Genomic DNA, 23,740 nt, shown 5'->3' with positions numbered 1-23,740 from the left:
ACCTACAATAGGCAGATTTAACTTTTACATAATGCATCTTTAATGACAATTCTAATAATTATTTGTTAGTTTAATGTTTAATATTAACGGTATAAACAGCTTTATAGTTACATAAACAAAAATCGTTCATTATCCTAATGCAAGGCGTATAATATTTAGAAATAACTGAATTCTAATGAATTATTTACAACAAAATTTATACTCATTTGCCTATCATTTTACTGATCACTTATTATGTGCTTCAGTAATTATCGCAAATAGAAATAAATGTTTAGTCCAAACATACATTGCTTTGGTGTTCTATTTCGGCCATTAAAAATTATGTCGCACGATGCACCATAAAAAAAGCAACGCCACCGTATTAAAAAGCCTTTCGTGAGTGGTCTATCGGGTATGGTAACTTAGGGTAATGATCATCAGTAAAGTCAACAAACTTCTTTTCATATTACATATTTGGTTCTGTCCGGTGGTCAAATTATTATAACGAGTACACATCCGGTTGTGTAATTATGCCATTGTGACGTTACAGGGGTTTGTAAAGTTTTTTTGATCATTGGCAAAATCGTTTTTAGTCAATTTTTACGACTACACTCAATTAATTATGATTTGCAAGGGCTGGATTAAAGGGGGCTGACTGTGTTGCAGCTAGGGACTCCATTGTGACCCTCCCCACAAAAATTAGTTATAAAAAATGTTTTATTGATCATGTTGCATGCTTGTGCCAAATAAATCTATCTACCATACTAACGTACAAATTACATTTGTGTGAATGTGACAGACAATGACGAGCATATCAACAATCACATTTTAGCTGCTTTATGTCTCAGTGCGTCTCAGACTATAATGTTTCCAAGGTGATGAGCCAACATAGAACACCGTACTCTCTCTCCCTCCCCACTCTGATAGTTCCATGTCTGTCTGACCAGCATTCTAACTTGCTAATTAACGCTTTGAATAAAAGCTGATAGAGAACAGTTGGTTAATTTGTATATCGGATAAGAAAATATTTCTTGGACTATTTGTTCCAAGCTGTTTTAGTAAAACATTGAGTTGAAATCTAAAACGAGGAACGATTGTTTGTCAAAATGACAATGTTGACATCGTACAGACCAGTATAGCAACCGCCCCAGTAACGTTCAGCTTCATACAATATGATTACACGAGATTATTGACGTTTATAAAACACGATTTTTGATCTAGTCAAGCTTAATCATTGTTGGAGTTAAAAAAGTCTTTAATAGGACAAAACTGTGCGATCAATAGAGCAATATAGCAGTCCAATAAATTCTAAACAGTGTAAGGAGGGGAGGGCGTATTTCATAATTATCATATTCTTCTTGAAATCGGTATTCAGATTATGTGAACTTATAGGTCAAGTGGATTGTGTGTATTGGTATACAGGTCTGCGTTTTGTGGGGATTATGCGAATTTCATAACCCTACGAATAGTGTAAGAGAAAGAGAGAGAGAGAGTAATGGGGTTTAACGTCCACTCAACACAAACTAGGTCATTTCGGGACTAACATATGGTTTAATTTTGTTTCAATAATTCGCTTGCGCGTAGGGGTCTTTAGCAGTGTGAGGAAACTGGAGGACCCGGAAAAACCCCACGAGGTTGTACAGGCGACCCTACTTCTTATCACGTACAACCGGGGATTCGAAACCACGCCAGTTGACTCAATGACAGGCCTTATGATACAGCGCGCACGTGCTAACCATTCGGCCATCCAACCTCCCGAATAGTGTAGGTGTTTTTAACTGGTACAAAAAGAATTATCATGTATAGAACTCGGTTGTGATAGAAAGTAGATTATTAGGTTAAAAATTCATCTAATTTGGTTTACCAAGTATCTGTTCTTATTCTAATAGAGACCGTTGACAATTGACAGCTAATCATTTTAGGGAACATATTTTCAACTAGTTTCAATTTGTTGGTGCATTGTTTGTTTTCATTTTTCCAAATAATTTCGGACAAATTTGCATATTTATGAAATTTTGTGAATCTTGGTTTGTGTAAATGGGTGTACGGAGTCACGGTCCCTTAGTGGGTAGGACGTTGCCTCCCAAATCTGGAGGTTCCGTGTTCGATCCCTGCGTTGGCCGAGAAAGTTCATCGGGATTTGCCGGCGTGGTGTAGGACGGGAGGGGGGGGGGGGACAACGGTCGGATGGGACGAAAAACCGAGGCATGCAGGTATAAAAGAACCTTTGACAGTTGGTATAAGAGCAGGCCGCAGTGCCGCTGTTCGGGCAAAATTTCCCTCATAACACACTGCATGGCGTAAACTCGTTTTCATTAGCCCAGTCGGAGTAGAACAGTAGGTCGTTACACCTCATTTGACTTCATTCCACTGGTGTAAATCATTTCTCTTTGGTCGATGTGGACCAAGGGCTCCTAGAAGGGTCTAATGTAGAATTTTTTTTTTTTTTAAAAATGTGCCTTAATTAGAAAAATCAATATAGTGAAACCGCAGTACTCGGTAAGGCCAATCATCACCATTTTGATCTCAATGTTCCTAGATAGAAACGGTCTAAGACAATAAAGATCATTAGAAAGTGACGTTTAAATGGTCGTAATTTGAGTTGTGTTTCAGGACCAATGTGCCCTTTGGTATAACTACTTTCTATTTGGGTAGGGGTAAGTTTATTCCCTGTATTCTGTAATACGGACAAAATTTGTATATTGTCCCACTAGATTTATTAACACGCTACACCTCTGTACCAAGGCTTCGTTCGTATCTCTGGTTGTAATTAATTTCTTCCATTGAGAAACTTAATTAAATGACTAACTTTTATTCACAGTTACTGTTTTATTGATCAATAAAATGACAATATTGCGAAAATAATTAGAGAATAAATCATTTTATGTTTTCAAATAATTAAAAATAATAATATTCACTTCAAAGCTTTATAGAAATATAAAATAAGTTAACCGTTAGTCTTAGCGCATGGTTTCAGGCCATAATTATCTTTTAAGTCTGTTGATGAATTTATCCTAGCACAAAAAACGATAAAAAGACCCACGTACAATTCTATTAAAAAAGAAGAAAGAGCCGAACAATTGCGACATTATATTTATGACGTTCCATCGATACAGATGTGCCCCAAGGTGACAGAATAATTGTTAGTCAGTAACGAAGTTTATTTTCAGATCACACGACATTGATAGCAACAACGACCGTGGCTCACTATTAACGGAAAATTGTATGCCATCTATATCCGCCCTGGGTAATAGTCCATTGTTTAAGCTCATGTAGATCGATATTGGGATTATGAAGGGGATGTTTGAATCTGTATGTATTGTGATATTGGGACTTTATCAATATAAGTTTTATCACTAAGCAACGTCCATTGCAGTACCGTAAACCGGTCGATATACAGTTTAACAGCTAATGTAACCATTCTTTACTTAGTCGATATAAAATATTTTTACCTGCGCACGCGGTTGTGTCTCATGTTTGAATACGAGACAGGAGTCAAAGAACCCGAATACACAAGTTACCTAAGGATCCCTGAGGACTTATTCACAGTAGTGATTCGATAGTTTTAGACGATACTTTATCGATTTAAGTGTACATTTTACTGATTAGACTTATTATTACCTGATAATCTGAAGAAAAAAAGAGAATTTAAAAGTTCGGGGTAAAATATGGATGTTATACCAGCGTTCATCCTCTTTTTATTAAGTATTTATTCTCAAGTAGGTCCAGGTTTAGGTGAGTTGACTTTTAAAAACTCTGTATTATTTAATGCCTATATTATAACAGTGAGAACAATCGTTTATAATAGTACCATTTTTTTTAAAGTATTGCTATGGGTCAAAATTCATAGCCAATTAGTTTTACATTTATTTATATAGACGGTGGTTTAAAGACGCCGTGGTCCCAGAGACCTATAGCCTTAAGTCGCGGAGCGGAGACCCCCCCCCCCCCTCTCATTCGCACAATCATCCATATATTTAAATTAAGAAATAAGTTCTGGGTGTTTATGTCATTCACCCTTATTTTATGTGGCCATATATATTAAATCTTAAGAGATCAAAAGAAGGTACACTATCGAAATTCAGAGTCATGCATCGGATTTACACAGTGTTATTCCCTAGTTCATCAAAGCCTTGTAAACGCTTTTATGGCCAGAATTTTTTCCGGGTATATTTAATCAAAATCAGAAGTTACAAAGCGAAAACTGGTTCATGGAGTTTTTTTTAGATATAGGAATTGCTTTCTTGACCGACCAACACCCCATGATGTCCTTGCTGCCTCCCATTACAAAGCTCCCGATAAACATATTTTGGTAACGCTTCTATCCCTAGTTTTATCACTTTTTTCCCATTTTAATTAGAAAAATAATTCAAACGTTTTGCCCCTGTTTTGTAACTTTCTCTATGACATTTCCTTTCATCTTCTGTGTACTTATACGACTCCTCTAAAAAGTGGGTGTATACTGTTACCACCTCTGTCCGTCAGTTCAAAATTCTTTTGTGGACACATAGTAAGGAGCTTTAGACCGAATTCAACAAAACTTGCGAATGTTTATTCTTATGTGATAAAGATGTGTCATGTTTAATATTTAAGATTTTTCCTAGTTTCAGAAATTTCTCGTTCACAAGGTTGGTTGTTTTTCGAAAATAAAAATAAAAGAATTTTTATGGACACTTTGACCATTCTTATAGAAGTTTGTCAGTGTGCTATAATGGAATAGAAAAAAATTCAGATAGCAACGTATAATATGTAACTGAGCTTTTAATTTTTTGGGACTGGGACTGGGCCTGAAAAGTTTAGTCACTTTCCTGGCATTTGAGTTCATCGATTGGAGCAAAGTCTTGTGAGAGTTGACATTAATTTTGTACAGTCTGTGGCACTACGACCCACTCACTAGTGCCACTACACTAACTGGGCGATTCACTATAGCCGTGAATATGATAGTAATAAGACGGTATAAGACCGCGGAATGATGGTAAAATGGAATCGATAACGAAGTATAATATGTAACTGGGCTTTTAATTTTTGGGGACTGGGTCTGAGAGGACTTTGTGCCAGGGGGCGCTTAATTGGTCTAAGAATTGCCATTAAGTAATGATTTATTGTGTAATTTTAGAAAGGAACGTTTCGCAACTAATAATATTATATAGATATGCAGCAATTACTCAATCACAAACTCTCTGACCATTGCGTTATTTTGCCAGAGCATATTATCTCATAAACCACCCGAAACATATGTACGAAACTTTGTACTCACTTTGTAATACACATCTTCCTATTAGATATAAGGCATTCTATATTGATCTTCGGCACTCGATTCCAAGAGAGGGGTCATGTCCTGGTAAAAAAACCCTTATGATACTTGTGGATGACAATGCTGCAATAATTATATTCCATATAATTGTGAACTGTTTATTTCTATTTCAATTACTGAAGGACAGTAACCTCTCCCCCGAATTCTTAAACCTAACCAATACCTACAGCCGTTACGAATAACCAATACCGTTAAGTCAAAAGAAAGCATTAAGGTATTAGGATTAGTGATGCGGCAAGCTATAATAATCAATTAAAATTTTGTTGCAAGATATAAAGTGGATGTCAAGATGTTTACAAATATTAATTTCCATTTTGGCTTACTGAATCGACAGTGGCTCATAATATCGTTCATATCTTAACATTGGATTTATCTATAAATTTAAACGTTTCGTCTAGTAAACCAAATCAACGCAATATCCAATAAAATCGGCCATTTTAATCAAGTAACATATTAAAAGTAACATTTTACATTCGATATTAACGATAATTTGGTATTTTCCTTTACATCCCTTTAATTTGACCACACTTCCTCAAGCTATTGTGCTGCATTTGGAAATAAAACTTTGATGAAAACTTATATGAACTCTAATGTACGAAATTTAGTCGTTAAAATACCATTGTAGATACCAATGGAAATTTATATTTATATAATATAATACCCATTTCATTTTATTTTTGACATATGCGAGGAGTGTATAGTTTTTGCGACCACTTTGCATTTAGAAGCCGTGGATTTTGTGACAAAGTCCTCCATATACCTTTTATCAAATTTAGACTATATTGTATCATAGAAAATATTAACATTGATTTAGATGCACTTAACCCACTGAACCCCACCTGTTTTTGATGGTATATGACATAAGCATATATTTCGTGTTTTAATTACAGACATGTTATTGACAATACTGTTCATTAAATAGAAATCACACAGTCAGCTATACGATAACATCTGGTATATAAAACTCCATGTATAGTGATGACATTGTGTTTTAGACCCAGTTCCTTATAAGATGTTAGTATCCATTTTCATACCTGTCTGAAGACATGTAAGACATGTATTTTCTGTAGTTAAAGAGACTTGGTTATGAAGAGACTAAAAAGGGAGACTTGGAGCGGAGAAGAGCTGAAACGAGCTTATGGACCCACCCAAGTCCAGTCGCTGCCTTGCCGGTGGGAGGGAGGGGGTCAATTTTTGATGTATGGTCCTTTGTATTTATGCTACTGTTTCCTATTCTGTTCCTGATGTAAATAAATCCTATTTTTACGAAACTGATAACATTTTATATGTAGTGTTATGATTTGCGAAGAAAAGGCTCGTATGATTTTTAATAATCTTTATTCAACACCACTTATTTGCGAAAAAGAAAAGACCTCAAAAAGAATGAAACAAAGAACTGTTTTTAAAATCGATATTTATTGTTTCAGTTTTATTTAACTTAGAACAAATATTGATCAAATTTTGTGAAACTGCAAGAAAATCAATTACGGTTATTGAAGTACTAGCAGCATCACTTCTAATATCAATTTTATTCAACATTCCATGTCATAAAAAGGCGATAAAAAACAACATTAGTATCTAAAAAAAACCAAGACAACGATATATTGAACACATTGAATACAATGACATTATCTGTGCTTAACATCGCAATTGTTAGAACTACTTGAATAATATTAATAATCCTTTGCCAAACAATACATATTCAGGTTTAATAGAACCAAACCAGTTAAAGTCTCAAACCGAGGCTTCTGAACTCTTGACAAAAAAACGTACTTTAAAAATTCCACCAAGTAGGATGTTAAACCTAATTTCATCTCATTTTCATTTCTCAATCTCTTGTCAACCATGTTTTTAAAGTAAATAAAATTGGTCGGTTTCAGAGTATTCTCAACGATTGACTAAGTAAACAACTAAAATGTCCCCAAAGCACGTCAATCGATTTCAGATAATTCCCAAGAATTGAAATGAACAATATAAAACGCCCAATAAACCACGTTAATCCGATATAGGATTGTCTTCGACCAAAATGTTTCATTCCGCCACCAGTGTACAATAAAATTAACTGTACCACTTAATTTATACCGTTCGATGTATTGAACTAAATCACATTTCCGTGGATAATATCATTTTAAAGATAAAAAAAAAAAATATCCAGAAAATTATTTTTTGCAAATTTAATTTTCATTTAAAGCAGCGAAATTGTAACATGTGTTACAACTGATGTGATGATACAATCAGTAATGGGGAAAACGCCATTTGATTAAATTTTCTTTTCAGCGAATATCCACAGACTTAATATATCCACCTTTAAAAATAAATCATAATCGTAATATATTTAATTTGACCACTTTATTAATCGCCCAAAATAAAGAGATCTAATTATTTAAAGTGTGTCGAAAACATAATTTTGTCCTATAAACTTTAACAACATTACAATAATTTGAACTTTGTGTTTGATCATCCACATCTCTCTTGAAAATGACAAAATCAAGATTGCCTTTGAATCCAAAAACCTCGTAGACTACAACGCGATGATAATGCTCCCAATCTGGTTAAAATACAGATCCTATTTCGTTTCGTTTTTATAGTTAAAACTACACTAGGATATGGAAGAGTTGTTATCATTGACCTGTTCTGAATGATGTGAACTATTAGCCAATGAACGGTCTGTTAGGCGAGCTTTAGGCGTGTTTTGCACGGAACTGTGGGTAATCCAGTAGTAATATCAATGCTGATTGGTTAATCAAATGTCTGACGTCATAGGGTCAAAAGCGCTCGTATGACCTCTAACGCGTTCTATCGCTACAAACGGTGAGATCTTCGTGTAGTGTAGGTCATCGAAACTATAAAAAAACGAAATGAAATATAGATCTGTATTGTAATCAGATTGCTAATGCTCCAGAAACCTTCGACTCATGGCGTATTTACAACTGAGTGAGGGTTTCTGACATTCTTTAATATTTTCTATTGATTTTTTATAAATGATAAACAATATCTAAAGATACGATATTACTAATTATCTAACCAATTATTTTGTTTTTCAAAAGATCAGATTATTAAAATCTTCCCATCTCATTCGTTACCTTCTGAACCATTACAATAAGTATTTTGAATACTAATTTTATTTTTTTAATAGGTCATGAACCGTATATACATTCCATACCTATCAAACGATAAACTATATTCAAATCGAACTGTATTTTTGACTTTTGACTTAAATCGAACGGCTTTGTCCTTTTTAAAATACACAATTTTCGAATATCGATTTCATGGATGTCTGATAAAAACAAAAACACCATTCAATTAGATGAAAACGTCAATAATCTTATTTCCTCGATTCATGTATGATTGTAAATGTATTTATTTAGTCTCTTATTTTTCTAAAGGAATGAGTTGATAATTTCGAACAATTAAAAACAATAAGATTATATATTTATTATAAAACAATGGGGTTATGCAATAGATAAGTTATTTTTAAACACTTATGATATGTAATGGATAATTCTCTTTAAAGCAAGTAGTTTATACATTGGATGTTTCACTTTAAAACAATTATGATATACAAAGGATAATTCACTTTAAAACAATATGTTATACAATAGATAAGTATTTTAAAACAATTATGTTGGATAAGTCACTGTATTGACAGTAAAACAATTTGAGGCCATTGGTGGTAACACTTTCTTGTGAACGAGAGGAACAGAAAAGGAACAGAATCTCGAGACCTGCCTGTCAATTATGTCTGGTTTGTGAGAGTTGACAGAACATTGTACAGTTTGTCACCCGATCACACTCGTATTCGTGGTACTACTAATTGGGCGATTCACTACAACTGTGAATATGATAGTGACAGAGGAACATTCAGATAGCGACGTATAATATGTAATTGAGCTTTTAAGATTTTGGATTGGGTCTGATAATTGTAGTCAATTTCCTGCTATTTGAGTTCATTGATGTGAACGAGAGGATCAGAAGTTTTTGGATTGGGTCTGATAATTGTAGTCAATTTCCTGGCATTTGAGTCCATTGATGTGGACAAGAGGATCAGAAATGGGACTGAATCTCGAGACCTGCCTTGTGAGAGTTGACAGAACATTTTGTATAGTCTGTTGCCCCCGACCCACGCACCAGTGATAGTGATGGGATATAATGACATAACTGAGGGTTGGGGGCGCTGTCGCCAAAACATTCAAAGCTCATTTTGTCTCGCGAGGGAGCTTACTTTGTCTATTGGGGGGGGGGGGGGGCTTAAATCCGCGCCTGTATGCAACTGCTAATTCACTTGTTATACAATCGATAATCCAATTTAAGATAGAGAGAGAGGGGTTTTTTTAATTTCAATAATTCGCGTAGGGGTCTTTAGCAGTGGGGGGAAACTGGAGGACCCGGAGAAAACTCACGAGGTTGGACAGGCAGCATAATCCTTGACACGTACAGCCGGGGTATCGGAACCACGCCAGTTGACTCAGTGACAGACCTTATGATACAACGCGCACGCGCTGACCATTCGGTCATCCAACCCCCCAATTCGCTTTAAGAGCTATACAATGGACATTTCACTTTAAAAGAAATGGATAAATTCCTTTTAAAACAATTAGGATAATTCATTTTAAAATTGATTCATTTAAAACATATACTGGATAAGCCATTACAATTAGATGGTTAAAATGAATGAGACACGTTAGGACAAAATAAAAAAATACTTGTTTTTACGGATACGTGGCCACATAAAATAGGGATGGCCGGTCAGAAAATCTCTTTCTTTTTTTATGTTGGGTTTGTGGGTTAAGATTGGATAGAACAAAGTGAACTAATAAATTACTCTTTAATAAAGTACAGTACGTAGCCGCCTTTATCGTGTGATTTTAAATACCGTAAAGTGTTTTTATATTCATTTTCTAGCACTTCTAGCTTAATTACTCTGCAAGATTCTGTAAAATATTGCCGATTTGGACTCTTATAAATACCCATTAGATTGTTCCGCGTAGACAGGAATTATCCATAATTCTTTGCGCTGTCGTGGATTCCTGCACTAATACAGCTATTTGATAAGGCCAACTTCAAGTTTGGTCAAAGGTCATAAGATGCAAACAGGGCTAGCGCTGATCTCAAGCCTAACCCTAACCCTGGACCTATCCTAACGCTTGCCCTAAACCTAAACTACAAGCTCGCTAACAATCACATGCCCTAACCTTATATTTACATCTCAGCGACCTTGACGAAAATTGATTTGACCGTAACAATTATATCTAGCCACAAATACAAGATAGCGTAGGCCCTACATATGGTTACCGCGAGTTGCCATACAAGATGACGCCAGCGCAAAGAATTGTGGGTAATCCATGTCTACCCGGAACCATCTATTGGACCTGGGAAATGTTTGGGCTAAAACAAATAGGGTAGGTCGGGTAATCGTTAACATCGGTATTTTTGTTTTTGGCCTTTAGTTTCATCTTTCAGGTTGTAGAATGGACAAATTACCATAACGTTGAAGCGTTGAGGAGACGACCACTGTCAAGATCGGTCGCATTATTTCTGTCACGTCTTTTTTGTATTACTGATTGTTTTCAAATTTGAGTGAAGTCTGTGTCACTACAGGCCCGGGACTGTACAGCGCAGTGGACGCTTACGGCTGGCCCCCGGATCTATTCACTTGATTTGATATTTGTTTATTTGGTGCAATGTCTATTTTCTGTCTTGTCCGAAGGTTTATCTTGTAGATTTTTGTTTTACGTGTAGTGCGGTCCTCCTGCATTTACTATTAGATACATCCTCATATCAAAATATGAGTTTACTTGTAGACAATTTCGGGGTACATGTCCCCTTTAATTATCTTCTTCTGAAATAATTGACAAGCAAATGTTAACAGTCCCACTTTATCCATATTAAACAATTGACGTCATTCGTGAAAGGTGAGACATATACCTTTATCTAAGATCTTTAATTGAATTCAGAACACAAACAGACAAAGATCCTGTGGGATTACACTTAAATTATTCTACCTGATTTACTATTGTCAATGTCTGGATTGTTGTGTGTTGTGTTCTGTATTATCACTCCCAATCTTTTTATATATATAGAGAGAGATATTTTACCATACAAAACCACCATCAGTATGCAAGGTAACGAAACAACTTAAACATGCATCAAATGTGCAAGGACATGCTTAGAAATTTTGTACAACACTTTAATGTAATTAAGGTATAGGGGCATCGATTTTGTCATTAATGTATTTCAGTTTAGGTTTCTGTTTTGTTGTAAAATCGCAGTAACCAAGACACAGTTCTATGTTAATTTTAAAAAAAATCTGGAAATGCTATTGTAGTTTTATTCAAACCACGTTAACGTAATATGCTTAATTAAAGAGGGGGTCCTGGATTTCACAGGATAGTAAAAGTGGGTTCAATAATGTTATTCAAATGCCAAAATATGTCTTGGTCTGATCAAATTTTCTAGCTGTTGTGAAATGACGGCTAGAGTGACTAAACGGAACGGTAATCGTATACCACAATAACATCGGCAAGTATATAGACACGGTTATACCGCGGAGAACGCGGAGAATTTATGGACTATGTCCAACCCATGTGGAAATAGAAAGGTTGGATTAATTGAAATAGTATTGGCTTTATAGACCTTACATCTACACAGGGCCAGGGTTTTGCAATCGCCCCCCCCCCCCACGCCCCTAAATCAACCAGTTTAGCTAAAGTATATCTAGGACTTCTCCTTTAACAGTGTGCATGAATGTATAATGTTGTTAAATTGCTTCGCGGTGTATTTTTGAAAGAAATGAAATGGGGTTTAACGTCCTACTGTTCTGCTCCGACTGGGCTAATGAAGACGGATTTTTGAAAGATAACGCATTAAACGTTCGATAAATGGATAACATAAGGTCTGTCAGGAGTGAAAACCTCCCTAACTTTAAAGATCCGCGGAAACTATGGCCCTGTCCGTCAACCACCAAACTAGTCATCAAAATTGTATTCGAAATTGCCAGAGAAAGATCCATATCTGAAATCAATCATGAAACCTAAAGAAATAAAATGCTTTTACCCACACTTCGATTTAAATACGGATTTTCTAAGCAAGTGCTTTTATGGCATGTTATACATATCGATAAATCTACCAGTTACACACCCTTTCCTAACCATTCATATCATAACAATATACTATTCACCTATTATTTTTCAAAAATGGTTGTTGGTTTCATCTCTGTCGATTGCACGCCTCGTTATTTAATCAGCTACTGAAATTGAACTCTACAGTGATCTAAGAATATATATTTCTTTACAAATCGATACACAATCATGCCTGCAAAAAAGGTTGATAAATAATACTTCCAATCAACACAATGATACTTTTATGCAAACGGGTAATATTGCGTAATTCCCATTCTGTCTGTACTCACTGCACGTATGATAACATGAATGTTTCGAAAGAAAAAAAGGGAAACAAAACAACTTTACTATAATAATACACAATATATAATAGGGAGATGGGGTGGCAGAAAGGTTTATAACGCGTGCGCTTTAGACCATAAGTTCTGTCATTGAGTCACTTGGTGTGGTCTCGATCCCACACTTGTATTTAAGGAGTAGGGTTGCCTTCAATTCACTGCCACTTCTAAAGACATCGAATTACTGACCAAATAATCTTGTTTTTGAGTCTAGAACCATGACGCCAGTCTGTCATTTATTACTTTGTACATTAAAGACGCCTTTACAGCAAACGTTGTGGCATAATATTTCCAACCTTATCTAGATAAGGAATAGGGGATGGAACTGCGTGTGCTTTCAGTAGCAAGTATAACATCACATTTTGGACTAAAACCCGGACCTGGGCAACGTGAATATGGGGGTAACCCTCTAGGTTACGGCGTTGGGAATAAAAACACCAAACACTCGATGTTTAAAATTGGTGTCATGCACAAGTTGGATTAGGCTTAATCCTACCAACCGACACCAATTGTGTGGGAACCGTTGAATAACTGTCAGAGTTTGTAAAAAGAAATCAGGCGAATCTTAAAATTAAATACCAGTTATTTAAACGTTTTATGGTGCCACTTCTAATACGTATATCTAGCAAGGTAGCTAAGAAATTTTCTACTTAAACATGCATTATGCAAGAACTAAATCTGCCTATAGTAGACTGAAATGTTATCTAAGTTATTAATTGGACATTAATTAACTTATCCAGACCGAAATCAACTCTCGATGTCATCGTTAGCCTGCGATATTTACTGAATTTGAATATAATTTGTGATGGATAATTTAATCGAGACTTTGTTATCATACCAACGTCAGTAATGACGACCGAGACTAGCCTAAAATTCAATGGCTAAAATCTCAGTTCAGAGTGACACAGTTCTACTGAAAACTTTAGCATATTTTGTTTTCATCATCTACCTTTTATCTATTATAGCGAGAATTGTCTGCCCCTTATCTAATCTTACCTAATGCCCTTTAATTAACGGATAAGCCTTATTTTGACAATACCATTTTTGTTTGTATCGTATATTCTCGTATGGATCTGGAATGAACTATTTGCTCTGATTTGTTGATTAACACGGGTTCTTTTTATATTATATATTTTCAGGTGTACCGTTATTCGACCCAATAATTGAAATGGATGAAAATGTCTTACATGGACAGCGTCATTTGTTAGAAGTTACAGAAGCAACAACAGAAAGTGCACCACCAGTAGATGAAGGGTTTTTTGCAGACGTGTCTGCGTTTTATTCTGATAAAAACAACATGGCCATGTATTTAGTTCTACCTGTAATCGTGTTGTTATACGGTGGATGTAGCTCAATTTATTGCATCGCTAAATGTCGTAGATATCTTCGAAAACGAAAACATCAGCGTCTATCAGGACCGGAAGACGAGGAGCAGTTGACCCAAAATGAACCTAATAATTTGAATCAAGATGGCGGAATAGATAACCCAAGACACGCAATAGCTAATAACATAGATACCAGCTCTACTGATGTCAAAGTAGGAGTTGAGAGAGAGAATAGCACTCCATTGCCTTGGCAGGTACCAGAAGACGTCACACCCTCGGATGTTAAGCCAACTTCGGTACCGCCGCTAAATAGACCCATGATACCACTCGAAAAAATACAAAAACCCGGGGATAATCAGGAGATACCAAAACAAAACTTACCCGAAACTGCAAAGCCTTATAATGGTCGACGGTTCCCTCAGATTGATGAACCAAGTCCAATTGGACAACATGTCCCCGTTCGACGTGTTGATTCTGATGAAGATTTGCCACCAACAAAGATTTTCAGACCTCCAAACAAGGACTTAATAGAAGCTGCCCTACGACCATCTCCGTCCGGACGAGAAAGCGTAAGCACCATAGCAATGAAGGACGAACTACTAGCCCGTTTCGATGCATTTTCTACTTTCGCCATGGCTAAAAAAGCTGCTGATATCCTACGAGTTAATTCAATGGGCGGTGACAAAAAAGATTACGTTAAACCTAAAAACAAACTAATATTTATAGCCGAGTAACACATACCTTTATGCTTATGTATATTTTTATATTATGACAGGAGAATGTTTATTTACGTACCATTATTTTACTACCTACAGTCTATTATTATAAACAAATGTACAATATTTAACATAATATCTCTAATTATAAAAACAAGTACGTACATGCTATGGACCAGGAACAAAACATGAGTTTGTTGCCACCATCTTGTAATTGTGACGTCATATAACAAATGAAGTCCGTCAATCGATGCGCAGTTGTCCAAGGAACAATCATGGCAAGTGAAGAAGTTTCATGTCGATCATAGTTAAATTGGCGGAGCCTTAGGCTTTTTTCGAAGAGCGTTGCCCCCAACAAGTTCCTGATCCAAAAATGACAAGAAAATAACCGATTCTATTACATAATTTAAAAAAAACCCAGCATTTAAGAATCTTATGAAAATAACCTTTTATATGAAGTTGATAAAAATAAGTGGCATGGATCATTATTACCCAACAATACACTATTTAACCTATACAAAGACTTATTCTATTACACACCAGTGCATTTTATTGAAATTAAAAACGCAATTTATTACATGAACTATTTCACTACACACCAATACATTATTTTTTAAACTACGCTGTTCTGCAGCTTAACAAAAATCAATCAATGGACTGAATATGGTTAACCGCTCCATCGTTATATTATGTCAGACTAACCCAAAACCTAATTGCTATCGATATTCCGCAAACTGTTTCTGTTGCTGTAATATTGAAACAATCATCGACAAGGTCACTTTGATTTCGCAAACAATTTATCGCATGTAACGAATCGCTACATTACATGTTTAATCCACGAATAAAACAGTCATATCAGCGGTTTTGTGAATTATTATATTTAATGTCTAGGTATTCTGAGTGTATAATTAGATAGCTTATCAGGTGTTTTAATGAACATACGTTATGTGTTGAATTTAAGTCATTCTCTATAATGTGCCTTTCACTTAAATAATACATGTCTTGCGATGTTGTATAGTTGATTTCCCACTTAGAACAGTGGTAACATTTTGTGTGTGCCATTTTTGATTGAATATGTAAACAGATACGAAGTAAGTGCATTGTGTCTGTCTGTTCGGCGATATTTACATTCATGTACATGTGACACATTGACTTTACACGTTTAATATTGATTCAAATAAATTATCATCGTGATTGCATAACATCACGGTATTCAACTTTCAAAAAATGAAACATAGTTTTTATATTCATAGAACTGTAAGGTAATTTATGAAATTATAAAGGGTAATACGCAATGTAATTGAATTTTAATATTATGCCCATTTAAATTGAATTGGTTGTTATGTCAAGTTAATTAGAATCTAATTATGTCTAAGTCTGAATAATCAATAAGTGTGTTATAAAAATGTCCGAATTTACTATGATAGAATCAAAGTTGACGTGTAAGAAAAAGCGTAAAAACCAATATAATTGCGTTTTAGTATTTTGTCCATTATCTTTAATTAGCTGCTATCTGAAATTTATTTGAATCTGATTAGGCGTAAACATGAAATTAATCACTAAATTAGAATTTGATTTGGTGTAAAACTTAATAATCACTAATTGGCTGTTTTGTCAAATTAATTAGAATCTGATTATGTCTCAAACTTAATTAATAAATGATTGGTTGTTACGTCAAATCAATTAGAATATGATTAAGTGTAAAACTGCATAATCACTAATTGGTTGTTATGTCAAATTAATAAGAATCTGATTACGTGTAAAACGGAATAATCACTAATTTGTTGTTCTGTGACATTAATTAAAATCTGATTATGTTTTAATCTGAATAATCACTAATTATGTTGCTAAAAAATAGAATAAATATCCGATTTTATTCTATCGACTATATAATATCTTTTATTAGAATTTATAACAGTTTAATGTTCCGTCCATTATTTCTTGTTTACGTTTCTGTTGTGTATTTAAACCACATATGATGTATATTGTTATGTAATATATTTTTGTCTTTACAATTGTTACTAGTTATTGTGATAATCACGCTTATTCTATTTATGTATTTTATTACTATACTACGTTTATACTTTCAAATATTTAAGAACTTGCGCAATAAGCAGATTACAAAAGATTAATTCAGTCATAGGCCGTGAATAATCTTAGATATTTTTGGGTCTCCACTTGACAGGAGTGTGGCTTGCAAGTCGAAAAACCGTGGTACGCCCGTATACGCATCAGCGTGCATGTAAAGAGTCCTTGACAGTTAAAAATTTAGAAAAAGTAGACGGAAACACGGGTGTCCGGGCAAAATTCTCCTACCTAGCATTACACTTGTAACCATAGAAGTAAGCGAAGTACCACCTTTTTGTCACAAAATGACGGAAGACATTAAACCTCATTCTATTTAATGTTGTGTCGTACCATCCTGCAACATCCTTATTTCAAATAAAAATATAACGAAAACGCCAAGTAAAAAAGTTACATCTGTGGGTCTTAATCGCATATTTACTTAAAAGATTTCTTGGAAGGTAAGTTGTAGTTAATCGATATATGGTAAGACATTAAGACTTATGTTCCACCTACTGCGCCCCTTGTTTTCTATTATCAACCGTGAAGACAATTATTAAGCATGTTCTAAGACATGACAACGATATTATACACTCAATACATTGACGGAAATGTTGAAATTTCAGTTACTGCTAAGATGTAAGACGTGTATTTAATGATATATCATTAGTACGACCAGGGCCAATGAGAAGGTCTGGACAACTGCAATCATGGTCGCCATTTTGTTACCCAGTCTCTCTGTTTTAATAGACGAACATTAGAACAAAACGAACGGAATGATGGTTTTTCATACGATATACTTGGTCAGAGGATGGAGCTGTGTAAGAATCTGAAATTACACAGCACTATGATTAAACAAAAGGCTATTTTGTTGCCCAATCACAACCAAGAGAATAATTGGCCAGAATATTCGTATATATGTCTTTGGGTACTGTCAATCGGTAATAGGTGGGGGGTTGTGTTACATGTATATGTTAACAACCCAGGATATGTTTTTTGACTTGTCCGTTTTCTAATGTCTGTTAAAGGAATATGTGAAGCGTCGACTGCTATAGAAATGAATTATCATATATTGATCTGAACTTACTCAAGAAACTCTGTGATACTTATTAATATGTTTGTACTAATTAACGCATGACGAATCTGTTGTTCCTTTGTTAATTTACAAATTTGTTTGTTAAAAGCGTGAACATTCTATTAGTAATTATGAATAATTTGAACAGAATGCAACAACATATTAATTCTATTAAATCCGTCCAAATAAATGTAATGTGTTTGGGTTTATGTGATAGCAATTATGTAATATATCATTTATTCAACAGCACTCAAGTGACATGAAAGTCTGTGATAATAATCGAACACCTCGAAGCTGTACTTTGAATATCCCAACCGCCAGTTTCAAACTATGACATACGAAACTTATACTGTCTGCCGTAAATAGACTCCGCCGCTTGAGAACGGTCACGAAGCTGCTGACCGACATTTTAATTCGTACATCGACGATTTTAGTCGAAAACACTAAATAACTATTGATTCCGCGCCTCCATTTCCATTGTCTATGAAAGCGAACAAGTTTATGTAAACTTTTTGTGTGTATGAAGGATGTAAAACGGATTACAAAAGCTACACTCATTTTTCAATATGGCAGCCATCTGTGTGCAGACTTAAGTTGTTCCAGAAAGCGTAAGTATACCATGCGTCGTTCACGACAGTCAGATAGGTATAAAAATTTATCCACATTGCCTTGTATCCCTGGTTTAAAAAGTAACACCCTTTCATTTCCTCTCTTCCGTAATTTCTCATATCTGGCTAGGATTTAGAAATAAAACGAAATGAAATGGAGTTTAACGTCCTACTGCTCTGCTTCCACTGGGCTAATGAAGACGGACATACACCATACAGTATGTTAATAGGGAAATCTAGCCCGGACAGCGGTACTACGGCATCCTCTTATATCGAATTCCAACTACCAATGAAACAACGTCTTACTCACCAAGCCACAGTGCCCCCCGATGGCATTTAGGAGAGCAAATGAAATGAAATGAAATGGAGTTTAACGTCCTACTGTTCTGCTCCTAACCTGGGCTAATGAAGACGGGCATACGCCACATTTAGGAGAGCAACAACAAAACTCATTAGGTAGTAGCGCCATGGATGCTTATCACTCTTTTAATATATAGTCTTAGATTTTATAAACATATTTTATATTTAGGGTCTGGCACTTATCTGTAAAAGAAAACAGCACGCCTTTTGGATTGATGAATTCCCCCTGTGCATTCCAACTGCTGATGGATGAACAATCATAGCTTTTTAAGCACGACGTTTTACGACACCATTTATTAGAAATCGTAGGAACTGAAATTGCAAAGAAATCGCACGAATAAAAAAAATATTAATAGTCAATGGTAAATGTTATCTCATAAACATTTAAGACTATAAAAACCATTTGCGACCCATTTACTCCGTTTATATTACTTAAATTCAACACTGACAATATATACTTATTATTGATTGTGGGCTAAAGTGGTTATTCTTCTATGATAAAATTCAATAGCTAGACATTGTCCTTTTATTAAGAATCACACACCTTAAATGGAAACACTATATAAGCTATTGTCAAAGAATATATCTGCCAACATTCGCCATTAGTCCGGTAGAAACAGTAACACAATTGCATTAACAATATTACAATAAAAATCGCTCTTTCATCCCTGTGTAACATTGTTTTATTATATTTTTTCAGGGATACCAAATATTTGTTTTACAATGTAAGTATAAATAACATTCTAAAAAGTTAGGTTATATTGGTGTAATTCTGGTGGCAGATCACTTTAAAATTCTTAAATTTGGATATATTTGTGAAACACCAAGGCGTGCTTGCCCTTTAAGTCTGCAGTTTACAGAGCCTGTACTTGAAAAAAGGCGGTGTATCCCGGTTAAAGGAAACGTTAACAATCAATCCTTTTTTTGTTTACTTCATGATCTAGTAGTTAAGGATCAGCCTCAAGAATTTACAGATCACCACCTGAAATCAATCAATGTTCTTGGTCCTATATGTACGTCATGACAATAGTACAATGGACAATAATGGCCAATTGATGTTTGTTTCTACGACGCATTTATACAATCGATATTAATTTACATTTTATAATAGAGGTGACCAAGGTCCAAGTAAACAAGATTACTTTGGGTTTGACAGGGTCGGACGTACAGCAGTTCTACTCATTTAAACTAATTGCGTGAATTATCCAAAGAACATAATTAAGCTGTTTAAGTGGAAATGGTATGGGGTTTAATGTGTCGCCAATACATTAATTCGGTCATTTTGAGACAGTGATATGGTGCGTTCTCTTGTCTGTGGTAACACAGAGTGTATTTTGCCTTGAAAGTTGCGGTACCTCCTACTACTTTTCGAAATTCAACAGTCATGGGATCTTTAATGTTGTCTCACAATTTGTACACGTATGTAGCACCATGGGCCTATCTGTCAGACGTGGAGAGCGGGCGTGGGAAAACCGGTCGCCACATCCTACGTACGACCCATGCATCTTTTCTTACTACATATTTCTGTAGCCTTGTGATCGTCTAGAATTTGTCTCTAGCTGTCTTTGCTTCTGCTTCACGTTGTGTATTTACTTCTTACTGTTTTCTTAAGACGTTTGTCTTTCCAGGAATAACAATGCTACAGTTCGTTTTTACATTTTATATATCATATAACTGCTTACATATGGTACAATGCATAATAGAATAAAGTCATTCTCTCAAACCTCATTCAGCCAGACTCGTTGGGTGAGTCTGCTGATAGAAACTGCACTCAGATGGTAATCTGTCACTTACTCACTAAGTTGATTTTAGTACAATTCTACATATATGTGAATTTGATAACTTGCCACCAAAGATATTAATTAATGAAATATATTGCTCCAGTTAATTTCAAGAGGAAAACTTCTAGCAATATTATTACACGTTACCACCCGAACCACGGCATTACTGTCAATAGCTAGGATTGTAATTGATCGTATAATCGTACCTAACGCATGATTTTGCCATGTCAGTGGTACATGAAGAAGCAACTAGTCGTTCGAATGATACGAAAACCCCAAGTCCCGTATACACGTTAGCGTGCAGCGCAAAAGAACCCTCCGAATTAAAAGTAAGACATAACGTCGTCGTCCGGGAAACACTTCCTGATAGCACATTGCATTTTGTATCCCCGTTTCATTATCCCGGTTGGTGCAGAAAAGTAGGACGTTACACCTCGTTTCATTGAATTTATATCAAATAAATCAATCTCCAGAAGAGTAAGCATCGCGCCACCGAATGTGAAGTACTGCATAAATTTAATATCAACAAAAATATATCACTTTTACATGGTTTATTTCTAGAATACTTCATTCTACTTCCCTTTCAAGGAGTTCACACACCAACACATTTCTGTTATACTATTATATTTCAGTAATGTCTAGTAGGCGGACATACCATTCTTGAAAGATTGATTGATATAGGTGGTAAATAGTCATACTCCAGATCTTTTTATTATTATAGATGACAAAGATACATTTCGAAGAAACTAGCATGGCGCAGCCGCTTACAACGTGGCATCGCTGACAATGCACATGAACGTTGGAACAAGATTGACCGTATATCTATCGAGATAATTCAAAAGGAACCCCACAAATGTGACCGTAACCCCATTATACATTAGACATGCAAACCAATAAAATGACAAACGTGGTCGTTTCCTAGTAACATGATGTGGGTAGTGCACGCATTAGGACAGTAGCGTCAGGTTCAGTAGCTGACGCTCTGTAATAATTAATGTATATTAGGTAATTTGAGTCTATAATTTGAGCAGCTGAAATCGAATTAGGGGTTTGAACAGATGACCTAGTTATACTCAGCGAACGTACCTCTAACAATTTGTCCCTAGTCAAACCCCCAAAACTCCCAGCTTTTAATCAAAGATAAGTGCTATTGAAATTATTTTTGTCTCGTAAAATCTATTAAGATCCATGTTGATGTATTACATATTTTATAGTCTTAATTACCTTTTCACCGATATTATCACTTTGATCCAAGGCGTCCATAAATATGCATTCAGAATATCAGATCGAAGATTGGAGTATCGTCTGCTTATGTACATATAACAGAAAACAAAACATTATTGGCTATTTTCCAGGTGATTGCGCAATGACTGAATTTGTAAAACTGCATTGACTAATATATCCAACAGACATATTGGACAAAACAGTTTTAAATAAATGAAATGAAATGGGTTTATCTTCCCATTTTCTGAACCAACCAGCCTAACGAAGACGGGTATACGGCATGCATTATGCTATGGGGGAAATTTTGCCCTGAAAGCAGCGTTTCTGTCTACTCTTCGTCGAATTGGAGCTTCAAAGGTTCTTTTACGTTCAAGCCAGCGTGTACGCGGGACCTCATTTTTTGTCCCATCCAAAGGACTAGACGCTGTTCCTTGCCTGACCCTGCGTACTCTACTGTGGACAAGGAAAATCACGCTGGAACACAGTGATCTCTTGGCTAGCGAACCATAGTGCCCGTTCAATAAATGTGGTTAGTTAATAGTTGATGTTCTTGTTTCTTATGAGAAATTGTACCTGGTGTTTCAGATAGATTAAGCCAGTTTTAATCAATGAACCAGTAAAAGCTACAAATATCATAGCTTTGATCCAAAACATTTTTACGGCAGATATGGACGATATCACTGTTCTTTGTATGGATTGTATGGCTAAATCGCATGTATGTGATTATTACGTTTTGTATTCGGTTTTAGTCTGAATATTTTTCTTCAACTGAGTAATAATTTGTTAGCAACCTGCCGGGGGATATAATACAATAAACAACTCGGTCATCAATATAATAATACAAACAACAAGCGTGTGATTAGACAATAATAATCAATAAACTGAAAGAAATTGATTGTAAATAAATAACAATGTACAATACTAATATTAATCCTCAATGTTGCCTGGAGATATGAGGGGGCCGGGGTGTAGTAGTGTTAGCGCAATATACGCATTAACCAGATTGCCGCGGGATCGAATTTCGGCATTGAAATTTTCTCGGTTGGCACACACGTGTGGAATGGTATCGCTGCCAATATTAAATGCTCTTCGACAATGTCGTTTCCTTTGATTATATGTAAAAAAATACAATGTACAAAGTCCTAATACCGATATTGATAAAGTCAAAATACCTCCAAGGCAAGAGTTAAATGTAAAACGTCAAATGTTAAGTGTTAAATGACAAATGTTTTGTGGGAAAATGCCTTTTTTGGCGTGTCTATATTTTACATTTCTCTCATTACATTTTACATTTGCGCTCTGCCACATCCCATTTGTCCTTCACGCTTTCTACATAGCAACTTATGACTTTTTACATTGTATTTTTTTACATATAATCAATAGAAAAGACATTGTAGCAGGGCACTTAATATTGACAGCGATACCCTTCCATACACACGGGGTTTTAAATAGGTCCTGTGTACACTACTGAAATGTGGTTTAACGTCTACACGACACAGACTAGGTCATTTCGGGACCAACATATGGTTTAATTTTATTTCAATAATTCGCTTGCGCGTAGGGGTCTTAAGCGGTGGGAGGAAACCGGAGGACCCGGAGAAACCCCACGAGGTTGGACAGGCAATCCTACACCTTGTCACGTACAACCGGGGGTTCGAAACCACGCCAAGAGTGGGAGTAAACGCAGCTGTTCGGGTAGAATTCTCAACTCGCATTAGGCAATAGTAGGTTTTATTGGGTAAATGTTGTAATTTTATATAATAACGACCCGAATGTGAAGTGGCATCGGTTGTTCTAAAAGGGCTAAGGATATCCCATTTCGTGCACGATACCTATCA

At 35.4% G+C, this 23,740-nt stretch overlaps 1 protein-coding gene across 1 annotated transcript; it reads left to right on the top strand.

The window, feature by feature from the left end:
• The first annotated feature begins 3,435 nt into the window (after positions 1 to 3,435).
• On the top strand, positions 3,436 to 18,119 carry LOC126826585 (uncharacterized). The gene is made up of 2 exons (XM_050555590.2): positions 3,436 to 3,714; positions 13,889 to 18,119. The coding sequence occupies exons 1-2, from the start codon at positions 3,648 to 3,650 to the stop codon at positions 14,806 to 14,808; spliced, it is 987 nt and encodes a 328-aa protein (XP_050411547.1). The 5' UTR covers positions 3,436 to 3,647; the 3' UTR covers positions 14,809 to 18,119.
• The last annotated feature ends 5,621 nt before the right edge of the window (positions 18,120 to 23,740 follow it).

This window comes from Patella vulgata, chromosome 1 (genome assembly GCF_932274485.2).
Source record: "Patella vulgata chromosome 1, xgPatVulg1.2, whole genome shotgun sequence".
NCBI lineage: Eukaryota > Metazoa > Mollusca > Gastropoda > Patellidae > Patella > Patella vulgata.
This window is presented reverse-complemented; position numbering and strand designations above follow the sequence as displayed.

Excerpts from the sequence above, each read along its gene's own strand:
- LOC126826585 (XM_050555590.2), top strand. The coding sequence starts at position 3,648 with ATGGATGTTATACCAGCGTTCATCCTCTTTTTATTAAGTATTTATTCT. Across the intron at positions 3,715-13,888 it reads TCAAGTAGGTCCAGGTTTAG|GTGTACCGTTATTCGACCCA; the intron begins GTGAGTTGACTT and ends ATATATTTTCAG.